This window comes from Cinclus cinclus, chromosome 16 (genome assembly GCF_963662255.1).
Source record: "Cinclus cinclus chromosome 16, bCinCin1.1, whole genome shotgun sequence".
Classification (NCBI taxonomy): domain Eukaryota; kingdom Metazoa; phylum Chordata; class Aves; order Passeriformes; family Cinclidae; genus Cinclus; species Cinclus cinclus.
The window spans coordinates 11,839,979-11,852,558 of NC_085061.1; the positions used below are offsets into that span (position 1 = coordinate 11,839,979).

Here is a 12,580-nt window from a genome sequence, read left to right on the forward strand (position 1 = left end):
CAGGTGATTGTCCCCAAAGTAAAGGGCTGAGCTGGGTCCACAGCACACAGAGAGGGCAAGCAGCAGCTCAGCTCCTCCTGGAGCTGTCCCATCTCATTGTGCTGTGCGGGTCAGGGTGGGAGAGAGCCAGTGTCAACCTGTGTCCTTCCCATCCTGTGTCCCCTCATTCGTTTGCTAAAGGTGTTTCACACCACTGTCAGATGAGAGGTGGAGCTGCTTACTCATTCTAGTTACCTCTGGACTCCAGCCCTCTGTGCCCTCCTCCAACCAGGAAAATAAGCTCAACAGCTCATTTTCCTGACAGAAAACACAAGAATTGCTACCAAGAAACTGCACATCCAACAACATTCTCCATCTACCAAAACACCACAAGAAGGACCCACCCCTCTCCAGCTGATTTCAGGGCTATCCTGCAGTTACATTTTAAGCCATATGAGTCATTAACTGATTTCTGCTGATTAAGGGGAAAAAAAAAAAAAAGCTGCCAACCTCCTTCAGGCTGTTCAATATTGCAGCTGCACCTCACCGAGGCTCTGGAGAAGCAAAATCTTTGTACCCTGCTGCTGACTATCACAAGCTCAGATGTAGACTATGACTAAAACACTGGGGTTAGAATGAGTTACTCATCCTGCTCCAGCAAACAACAGAGCAGTGATCCTTGGGCTGCAGTTTAGACACTGCACATGCACTTGAAGAGCAGATACAATGCTAATTTTAGTTTGTGTATCACCAAACACAACCATAGTCCTTAAAAAAGCACCTGCTCATTCTGCAAGACATGGAAATGCTTTCTAAAGCCATTTTCTCCATAAGTGCTTTCATTTAGAGTTCACTTCCTCTTTTTTTTTAAATATCATTATATGCTCTCTGAAGGGATTTTTTCATTGAGGGGAAAGTTTTTCTCTACTGCTTTGCCATAAAAACACAAGCTGTTAACCTTGTAGTGTTTGCCATTAGAGCATCCATCACACAAACAATGCTCTAAATACTGCAACTTGGGCTGATGACAACTAAGAGAAGGGTTAGGTCTGTTCAGCTTTTCCCTAATGTGTTTGCAAATGGATATGACTCCAAGACAAATTTAAGGCATTCCCTCCCCAGAGCTTTTTTTAGTAAGATGTTAATTGCAGCTGCAATGTTACAGAGGTGACTTCATCCTTCAGGCAGCACTGGAGCACCTTCCTGATGTGGAAAGATGGATTTTACACCACACAAGCTCCCAACACCTCTTCCAGTGGCAAGGAGGAAAAGCCCTGGCTCTGCTGCACCCCTCACAGCAGATCAAACCCCCCTTCTGCATCTCTACTCTTTCAATAAAGACAGGAGTTCTGTTGGGGAGATGTTCCCACTCCCTGCACCCATCCTGGTTTGAATTCTGACGCCCACCCTGTTCATCCCTGCCTGCAGTCCCTGTGCATCCCTGCTCCCACTGTGTTTAACACCTCCCAGCCCACCAAGCCCCCACACCCTGCACTGACAGCAATCTCAGATTCCTCTGCAGCTTCCTCACTTTCTGGAGCCTGCCTCTCCATCCCCATCCCAATCCCACCCACTCCCCTCTCCTGCCATTTCCAGTGCAAGACACACAGCCCAGTACAGCTCAACCTCCTCCCAGTTATCAGCATTCAGATTTTATCACATTTATCTGTTAAAATCACTATCAGCTACGTCTACCAGCTCTTCCAGGAGAAGAGGGACTGCAGGGGAGCACACGATGAGAATCTCAGCTGATGGAAAAATTCCCAGCTGGAATTTCTACAATGCCACCAACAAGCCAGTCCACAGGATTAAAAAACCAGACAAAAAATTTCATCCACAGCACCTGTATAAAATAAGTCATCATCACCCTGTCACTGCTAATTGCAATGTCCCAGCCTCTTCCACCTCGGAGCCTTCTGCTTCCAGTGTTGTGCAGCTAATTAACAGCACAGTCACACACCTAAAAATACAAACAACTCCACTCCAGCTGCTGAATTTTCTTCTTTCTCTATTATTTACAGTTAAGCCTAACTTAAATGATGCACATATGCATTGTGAGTATTAACGACACTAACGTCTCCATGAACTGAGGTAGTAATTTACTCACTGAAGGATTACCAAGGTGTCTTTCAGAGCCCCTCCCTGCCCCAAGTCCAACACAACATGGTAATGAACAGGTAAACTAGAAATCACCCTCTCAGAAAACTTGTGGGTCACTTCAAGCCTGCTCACAAAAACCTGAAGAACCCCTGGGTTACTCAGGGCAGTAACATTCACGGAAGAAGTGCACTATTATTTTTAGCAAGAAAAGCAGAATTATCAAGTGTTTTTAAAACAAGTTGTAGGAAACCCAACACATCCTCCAGAAAAGATAAGCACACTTCACAGGGAGGCAGAGCTGGGAGATCCAAAGTAGTGTTACTCATATTTAATCCTTTCCACCAATAATTGCAGAATGTGGGGTTCACCCTCACTCCCAGGGTCTCTTATCACTGCTCAGACATTGAGGAGCCCACAGCATATGTGCCCCCCAGCAGTGCTCTGCTGATGCTATCAGGACGGGGCTCAGCCTTAATTCTCAGTTTCTTTGTTGCACTTCAGAGATGTTTTTGTGGTTTCAAGAACCGAAAGCAGACTGAGCTCCATTCTGTGCTCCCAGCACAGCTCAGCTCCTGGGGCCATGGCAAAACAGCTCTGACTGCAGAGCTCACCCCTCTCCTGGCTCACTCATTTCAGAGACCACGATTTCAGCTCATTGCTAACAACATGGAGATTTTGCAAACTCGTTATAGTGGATTTTTGCTTCAATTGTGGGGAAAAAAGCCACAGATTGCTGTTGTATCTCAAGGCAACCAGCAGAGGAGCAAAGGCACCACACTCCTCTCCGTGTCCCTGAGGCCCCAAAGCTCAGGGCCAGCTCCAGAGCTGCTCAAAGCCCTCCTGCCTGGTTAACTCGCCCCTTCAGGAACCTGGCTGCACTTCAGGAGTCAGAGAGTTTAATTTAAATATCAGCTAAGGACCCAGTAGGACTCAGGCTGAGTGTGGAACAGGCCATGGAGAGCCAGCAGTGCCAACCTGATTTCTGCACCAGAGATCATCTTACCTGGAACACTGCCTGCTCCACAAGTAATCAGCACCTTTTTCAATACCCAAGGGATCTGATTTCTTAAACCCTCCTGGACAGGCAGATTCAGTTAACCAGGAATCAGGTTTGAAGGTTGAACTTTGATTAACAGGCTCAGGTGTCTGAGTCTGATTCTTTCTAACCCAGTAACACTTAACCCACATAACCAAGCCCAGCAGTGTGTCCTCCACCCAGCAATTCCCAGTGCCTTCAGCACCTAGGAGTTCTCTTAGAAACACAGCAAAGGAATAAAACAATCCCAGCAGGCTGGAATAAGTAAAGGATGATTTAGGAAGAGTGTTGTTTCAAGCCACGCTTGCTGAAGAGGAGTCCAAGAGCAATTTCTGGGTCCCTGACGCCCAGGAAAGGCAGCTGCTCACGTGCTGCTGACTTCCTAATTGGTTTCTTGTGGTTTAGCTGCTGGAAAGGGCTCAGCAACACAGTATTTTCCCAAACAAGCAGTTGCTAAAATAACAATAGACAGCTGAGAAGTGCAGAAGCACCCAAAGCAGATTCCTCAAGATCAGTACCCTGCAAATCACCGAAGCACAGCAGGCAGAGGTGGCTCAGGAGTCACTTTTTGGACTTGCAACTTCAACCTGACAATCCAGCCACAGACATCAGACTTTTTTTTTCAGCAGACACTTGGCTCAGACAGTTCTCAGCTGCTGGCAACCACTTTTTAAGCCGTCAATGATAACTTTTCATTTTGCAGGTTATCAGCAAAACCAACCAAACAAAATCTGCTCTTCAGACAGACACAGCTGAGCATCTGCCAAGGGTGCTGGGCTGGGCAGGAGCTGCTTCCAGAAGTTAAAACACTGCAAGGTGACTCTGGTTGTCTCAGTTCAGAATTAACTTAAATCCCCCCAGTGAAGTCTAGAAACTCACAGCTCTAAAGCTGTATCATTCATTTCACTTCACACTCTCCCTTTGCTGGGTTGCCCAGGATGCCTCACACTCCAAACCAGCCTGTGACCCCTTACAGGGAGATCCCACCCTTCCCTGAAAAGCAGCCCCAGGACCATGGGCACAAGGAACAAATCTCTTCCCTTTTCTCTACATAAATAAATCAGGCAGCATCACAGGGCTGCCCCAAATGCAGCTTCACTCGCTTTGAGACACTTTCTCCAGAGGTTTGGGTGAAGTAACCCAACTTCTAAACAGGCAGGTGGAAAAAAAGATCCCAAGGAATCATTTGGAAATGACTATGTTGGTAAGGAAAGTATTTGTGAAGGGAATAAGAAAATCCTTATAAAAAGCATTTGTAAAAGGTGTTGAGAAAAACAGCATCATCTTACTCCAATGGTCCAGAAATCAAGAGATGAGCAGCAGAGTGAAATGAACTTACACTGTACCCAGTACAGCCTCCTTAGCTGAAGTCTGTTTAAAAACCCCACAGCTATCACAGGATCATGGAATGGTTTGGGGCAGAAGAACCTCAAAGCTCATCCAGCCATGTCCAGGGACAACTTCCACTGTCCCAGGCTGCTCCAAGCCCCAATGTCCAACCTGGCCTTGGACACTTCCAGGGATCCAGGGGCAGCCACAGCTTCTCTGGGCATCCTGTGCCAGGGCCTGCCCACCCTCCCAGGGAACAATTCCTTCCCAATATCCCATCCATCCCTGTCCTCTGGCAGTGGGAAACCATTCCCTGTGTCCTGTCCCTCCATCCCTTGTCCCCAAATCCCTCTCCAGCTCCCCTGAAGCCCCTCTAGGCCCTGGAAGGGACTCTGAGGTGTCCCCAGAGCCTTCTCTTCTCCAAGTAAACAGAGGAGCCAGCTCTGCCTGCCTGGCTCCAGAGGGGTTTCAGCCCTTGGGGCATTTCTGTGGCCTCCTCTGGACTCTCTGCAGCAGCTCCACATCCTGTGATTATAATGACTCTTCTACACAGTACACTCTTCACGCTCTTACAGATGAAAATCTGACCTAAAAATGCCAAACCCTTGTTCCGCCCCACTTGTACAAATGCAGCAGTTCTTTTGACCAGAGAGAAGACAAGAAAATGCCCAAGTGACAGGAGTGAAGAACCTGGTGTGGCTGTGTAGCAGCTCTCAGGAGTTCAAGATGCACGAAAAGATTTTTTAAAACACTTCTCAAATCCTTCACTGTCAGCAGCACCACAAATAAACCCTTATTTATCTCAGCCTCCAGACAAGTCCCAATAATACCCAGGAAAGGCTCTGAATCACAGTTGTTTGTAGCCCCAAGTGAAGGAGTCTCTGGAAGTATGCACATATGCAGAGCTGGAAATGGGAAGCACCAGGGCAAGCAAAAAAGAAAGTGAATATAAGAAAAAAAAACAATTATTCAGCACATTTCTTAAAGGGGCACCTTTACTCAAGATGCAGCTCCAGCAAGCAAATCCTGCTGATTTTTCTCCCACATCCACTTCTGCTTAGCAGGATTAAGCCCATTACCATGGAGAAAAATTGTCCCAACACCTGGCTACACAAAGTGCAAGGTTTAGGGCAAACTTGGGAGCAGGATTATAATTTATCCAATACATTACAGCAGCCAGACCCGATTTCCAAGGAGGTGTGACTATAGTACATGAAAATATGGGATTTTCAGACCCTCACTCCTTGTCAAAGAAAATAAAATAAAGACTGTGATACTCTAAATTTTATTCCTGGCAAGAGAATTAAAGCTTGTGTTGGGCATTTATGAGTGTATAATGAAACTACCATGGGAAACACCATGGGAATAACTAAGATTTTTGTTAATTAAAATGTTTTCAAAGGACAGCTCACGCAGGGAGAACATCCAGTCCAATTAAAGAAAAACAAGATGTTGACATCTGCAATGTTTCTGCACTTTGGGGGATTTCACAACTACACTTTGCTGCTCACCCCTGCAGCTCTGGGACACCCGGGGTGTCCAATCCCTGGGAAGGTTCCAGGCTCTCTGTCCACAACAGGGGCCTCTGCTGGGCCAGTGTGGGGATATTTGCCCTGGGGGACCCAAAGAGTTACCATGACCCAACCAGCTCCATCAAGCACCAGCTGAAAACAGAAAAAGCAGCTTTTGAAAGCCAAAGCTGCCTTTTCCCCAATCCCAAACCCAGCAATCTCCTCCTGGGATCAGAGGAATGGCTGGTATAGCCCCCAGCCATGACTGGGAGCAGGAACTGCCTCTTGAGCACTGACCTCACGCTCCTACATCGGAGATTACAAGTCATGGATCACTTTGTCCTTCTCTTGGTTTTCTTCACACTTGCAAAAAGAAAGCCAAGGAACTGTAGAAAATATAATTTTATCCCCCATAATCACAGAATTACAGAATGAGATGAGGAAGAACAGATGCCAGGTAGCTTGTTCTGCTGTATCCTCTCCAGACCCTGATTTTAAACACCAGTGAAACCACCACTGAGCCAAATTTCCATGGAAGAAACTGCTCTTCATCCCAAAGAAAAGGTGGAATTCCAGTGCAGAAGAAACCTGCTCTGTTCTTACTCAATGAAGCAGCAGGGAACCAGCTAAGCACAACACAGATTTTTCAGGCAAAACATCTCTCCAAAGGGAAAAAAAACCCCTTCATTCCCCTCTGCAAAGCTGCATCCAGTGCTGGCTTTGGCATCCTGACAAGCCAGTACACAAAACAGATAAGCACACTCCTTTCTCCAAAGAGGGGACAAAAAGGAACCAGGACAATCCCTCTTGGGAAGAGCTCCACACTGCAATTAAAGCCCTAATAAAATATTTAGTCAAAATGCTAAAAATACACACAGAGATCCAGCCACAAGCTTGGAGATGCTGTAACAAATGAAAGATAATTTAGAGCGTGAATGCAAAGGGTTGGAAATGGGAAAAGAAATTGAATTCTGGGCATGATCCACGTAGGAGAAAGGTCAGGGAAGATCGGGGGGAAAAATATGAGGAATTTGTGGTGTTCCTAGAAGAGCCTGGAATAGTTCTGGTGGAGTGAAAGTATCCTGAATGTAAACAGAAAAGAGAAACATGGCTAGAGAAAGGAATCAAATGTGTGTGGAGGGAAGGCAAGATTAAAAAGAGTTGCTTCACTATAAGCTGTAGGTGCTTCTTCGGCCAGGAGAAGCTGCATCATCCCAAAATTCCAGAGGACACACAACCCACAGTTAAACCCCAGGGAGTGCCTGGATGAGTAGAAAAGTCCTTGACCATCACAATTAGAAGGGAAAAAGCCAATTGCTTTTCCCCTACCAAAATATTAATATTTACATTTTGGTTGGAACAATAAGGCCTACAAGGGAGAACAGGCACATGCTGCACACTTCATAAATGCTGGAAATGGGATTGCAAAATTTTTTCGATACAAAAGAGAGAGTCTAAACACTTTACTTTGATAAAACAAAGCAGCAAAAACCTTTTCTTTCTCTCAAAGAAGGTTGTCATGTTGATACCTGGGATGCAGAGAAAGCCAAGGCAGCAGTGACCCAAATACAGTTTCTAGGAGGAAATATCTGCTGTCTGATAGAGGATAATGATTTGGAAGGATTTTAGGGTACATTCTACCAAACAGGTATCAGCCTATACACCTCAAAGCTACATTTTCTTCTACTTTGCATATACTAATGTATAAATCCCACATTAACAGCAGCTACTGAGTTCCTAAATGACACCACCTAACAACCTGCAATTAACTCACACAACTGAACCCAAAGTTCTTGGAGTTTTTGGGTCCCCGTGCATGGAGTGATCTCTGCACAGCACTGAACACCATGGCAGGAGTTCTGTGGTACCTACAGATTTTAATGCTTTTCTGCTGAAATAATTACAACCACCACCACCACCCATCCATCAGCAACAGCCAGTGCAAATGAGCTTTTCAAGCTCGTTTAGTGAACCTGAAGGCTCAACAATTTTGCCTTGATAGCTTTTAGTCCTCCTACAGCCTACATTTAGCTGCCCAGGTCTTTGAAATATGGATGTATTGGAATTATTATAGGTTCTGAAAGGGATTATGTGCAGCCATTCTGCTAAATGAGCTGTTTTCTTCTACAAAAAAGCTCTGCTTTTGGGGGAAGCATCCGAACAGAGATCAGCTCTCCTGCTACAGTTCCCATTCCTGATTCATCTCCAGAACTACTCAGGCCTTGCTGCAGAGATGGGAAAGTTCCCCAGCATTAATCATCATCTCCAGTTTGGTGGTTTAATAGAGGGGAGATAACTGGGGGGCACACAAAGTCACAATATGACTTGCTGGCCAAAAGAGGAAGCCAGATGTTGGAGCTGAGGCCGGAACTTCCGAGTTCCTACTCTCTGGTTTCTCTGCTCAGCAGCTGATTGAGTCAGAAGGGTTCTACAAAGAGTTTGCTTTCATTTTAACTGCACATGAAAGGGATGCACTGAAAGCAGACAGAACCTCAACCTTAGGAGTGTAGTTTTGATGCTGAGGGACAGAGGGAAGGGACAACACCCTCAGCTCCCTCTTCATCCCAAAACCCTGCTGTGAAGCTGAGCCCATCCTGCCATGTGCCAGCACTTCCTGCCTGTGCAGCAACAGCATCCTCCCCATTTCCTCACAGCACAGCATCTCTGAGCTCACCTGTGCCAGAAACAGGCAGCACAGCACCCCTGAGCTCACCTGTGCCAGGAACAAGCAGCACAGCACCCCTGAGCTCACCTGTGCCAGGGAATAGCAGCCCAGCAATCCTGAGCTCACCACAGCACCCCTGAGCTCACCTATGCCAGGGACAGCAGCACAGCCCACATGGGGCCCAAGTGTCCCCAGGGTGATGGGACAGCCAGGCCAAGGGACTCTGCAGGAGCAAGAAGCTCCTGCTCCCTCCCGTCACAATATCCTAGGTCACCTGCAAACAGCAGGAGCCCTCCCAAAAGCAGCTCTGGCTCCCAGCCTCAGGGCCACCAGCTCAGTGAGGCTGACACAGAATAAACAGGAGCTATTCTGGTAATTGAGCAGGAGCTCCTTGGCAACCACGAGCACCAGGATAACCCAGGGCTCACCAGCCTTACCTGGCAGGACGTGCTGCAATCCACATACACTTCACTCCTTCCTCAATGAAAGGCTTCAACCATCACGAAGCAGCTTCAGGCACAAGAAAACAACAGCACTAACTGCTGAAAAATGGGAAGGTGCTAAGAGAGGCTATGGAATAAAAGCCAGGATGCTGCTGTGGGAAAGTCAGAACCATCCAAGCTGCAGACACCCACTGCCTGTTCCCATTTCAGCAGCATCGTGTGCCTCACACAGAACAGGGACATGAGATTCCCCGGAGCTGGGCTGCCACTTCCATTGTCTGCTCACCTGGGAGGCCCAGGGATAACCTGAGGGAAGTGTGATTTGTTCTGGGAGAAGCCTGGCTGCAGTCCTTCAGCATTTCTGCATCACAAACCTCACACAGCAGCATTTCCTGGAAGTCTTTGTTCCTAAGTTGTTTTAGTTACTGACAGGACACAAATCCCTGAATCCCCAAGGAATGTATTTCCTAGGAGGCAATCACCAAAATTCCAGCCTCACATGGGAGTTGCAAATGCAATTCCCAGGTGAGTGGTTTGCTCAGGAGGTCCCAGATGAGCTCTCAGAGCTTCAAAGATGGTTCATCTTCACTAGTGGAAGGAACAAAGGTGAAGGAAAGTGATGAGACAAAGACATGGCTTATTTGGACAGATAACAAATCCCTTCAAGGATAGGTCTGTGATCAATATTTACTTTCTGTTCATAAAATTCTCTAAAAGGATCCTAAAAGGTGAGGAGGAAACAATGTAATAACCTGTGGTCTGTGGAAGAAAAGCTTTAAGTTGGATCTGCTCTGTATGTTCAGAGATGAACCCCACAGAAAGCCACCTGGATTTTGCAATATCCCAATTTCTCTGCAGAGACACCATGGCATCCTCACCACTTTTCCCTCAGGAAGCCCCAGACTGGGCACTGCACAAGCATTATTTACACACACAGCAGGCAGGAGCAGCCCCAGGAACCACCACACAGAGCTCTCTGCAAATACCTCTGAAAGCAAAGAATGACTAAAGCTTCCTCTGAACCCAAATTTTGAGTGGTATTAAGATTTCTGAGCCATGAGTAGCAACTAAGACCAGTTCTACCCTTGTTCTACAACATTTGCAGTGCCTGAGCTCACTGTGCATCACTGCATTCCCTCCTGCCATCCCAATTTCCTCCCAAAATTCCTGCCCAGTTAATCAAGCTCCAATTCATCCCTGCTCATTCCCTTCCATATCAACCCAATTCAACCCCACTAAGGAAAATCTGCTCCCAGCAGCCTGTTATTCTGGAGCAGAGTTTAATTATGTTTTATTTGTTCCTTATGTGCCTTCCAGCAGCTCATCTTCACACTTTCCCAACTGTTTCCGGGAAGGAGGGTGCACTAGCAGCAGAACATGCCCATCTGTAGGCTCCAGGGAAATGGGAACAGAAGGAAACTCTTGCACAGGAGTCACATGATGAGTTACAACAGTAAATCCTGCAGCACAGCCCAGGGACTGATTCTCAACTTCCACAGGCAGGACTTGTGGCCGAGCCAAACAGGGGATGTTCAAGGGAAAAGAAGAAAACAAGGGGTAATTCAGGAGGATAAATCTGTGTGTCCACAGGGAAGAACTAACGAGTCCTTTTGACACCAGCAATGTGAAGTGCACACCCTGTCCTACCAAATCCTGCAAACCATTTATTCACCTTGCTGAACCTGGGTGTTCACTAAGAAGAATCCACCTCAAAAAATGCCACCCTTTGCCTGAAGCCAAACCCACAAAGAGCTGGGACATGTGGCAGGCATGTCAGGAGCCCACCCTGAGCACCCTCAGCCACACACCTGCCATAAAATACTACCAGTATTTACTGAGGAGACCATGTCCCACCCCAGCACATCCCAGATGGAGCAGCAAAGCCTCTCCAAGGGACAAACGAAGCTCAACAAAAGGGCTACAGAGAGCAAAGTTTCAATAAAACACCAACCATATATCAGGAGCACATCACACAGTGAGCAGGTGTGATTATCTCAGCTCTCAGGTGAAGAAATTCACAACCAGGATCCAGGATTTTCTGGAAGAAAAGGGGTGTAAAGCCTGATCCTACATCACCTAGGGCAGGTTAAGATAGAAAGGGTTGAGAACTAGGCCAGAAACTCCAGCCTGTGCTCAGTGGAACTCTGCGGGAGCCAGAGCAGAGTCCCAGGAGCAGTTCCAGGACTGCTGAAAGCATCTCCCCACTCCCTGCCCACCTGCAAAGGGCCCATTTGTGGCTTCCCTTCGCCATCCCAAGAAATATTGGGATACAAGGTCTCCCTGTGGGTAAAGCAAGGGGAAATAAACAGCAGCAGTTCTGGGATGATGACAGTGAGCAGCACCCCGATCCCCTGGAGGCAATTCCCACCTCCCAGCCCAGCTCTGCAGGCACCCAAAGGATCAGAGACCTCTCCTCCAGCTTCTTATCGAGGGGAAGAGAGGATTGTGCAAATCAGACCGGGCTGGAGCTGTCCCTGTGTCTGCCGGTGGCCCCGGCTAGCACTGCGGAGAGGCAGCTGATGTCTCCAGTACAGAAAAGAATCCAGGTCATTCCTACAGCTTATCCAAGGCACAGCTGGAGGCCGTGCGGGCAAGCCCACAGCTGGCACCGAAGAATCTTAATCACGAAATGGTTTGGGTTAAAAGGGACCTTGAAGTGGAACTCATCCCGTTCCACCCCCTGCCACGTCCAGGGACACCTTCCACAGTCCCAGGCTGCTCCAAGCCCCGACCAGCCTGGCCTTGGACACTGCCAGGGATCCAGGGGCAGCCACAGCTTCTCTGGGCACTCCTTCAGCGCCCTCGCTGCTTGTAACACCATAAAACTTGTAATTCCCAACACCCCCAGGCACCAACGCTCCCAGGAGGAATTTGTGCCTTCCCGGCTTTTCACATCCTATGACTGTGGTGGCTCGGGAGTGCAGCCGCCCCGGCTCCGGTGTCCCGGGCCCCGCGGGACAATCCCCCTTCCTCCCACCCCTCCGGTCCCCGCCGGGGCCTCGCTCCCCCAACTCACCATGGCCGCGGCGGCCCCGGAGCGGCTCTAGGCAGGGCTCCGCGCTCTGTTCATCTCATGGCCGGCGGTGGCCCGGCGGGGCTTCCCCGCCCATGTACCGGCGAGCCCCCGCCGGCCACGCAGCCACGGACACCGGAGAGCTGCCGGCACCCAGCCCCCGGGCCTCCCCCGGCCGGCGGGACGGGGAGCCCCGGGGCGCCGGGTAGAGCCGCGGGAGGACGGGCGGAGAACGGGCAGAAGCGGCGGGCGGCGCGGCCCGCGCGGGTCCGGGGCCGGTGTTCGGTGCCGGGGCTACGCCAGGCGCATCCCGGGCCCGCCCCGCCCTCCCACCGGAAGCGCTCACCGGCGCCCGCAGCCTATCAAAACCGGGGCAGCACCTTCCGCGCATGCGCATCTCGGCGCGGCGCGCTGCCCGCCGCCATCTTGGAGAAGGGCGCGGTGCCTCGCGGGGCACTGAGGGAAGGGCACGGCCGGACCTGCGCCTGGCCCCGCCCCGCAGCA

The 12,580-nt window shown here is 49.0% G+C and overlaps 1 protein-coding gene across 1 annotated transcript in view; it reads right to left on the bottom strand.

Moving 5' to 3' along the window:
- XPO6 (exportin 6) overlaps positions 1 to 12,166 on the bottom strand; it is a 57,015-nt gene extending 44,849 nt beyond the window's left edge. Inside the window, exon 1 of the mRNA XM_062503878.1 lies at positions 12,080 to 12,166. Coding sequence (XP_062359862.1) covers positions 12,080 to 12,082 — 3 coding nt within the window. The 5' untranslated portion in view covers positions 12,083 to 12,166. The remainder of the gene's footprint in view (positions 1 to 12,079) is intronic.
- Between the last annotated feature and the right edge of the window lie 414 nt (positions 12,167 to 12,580).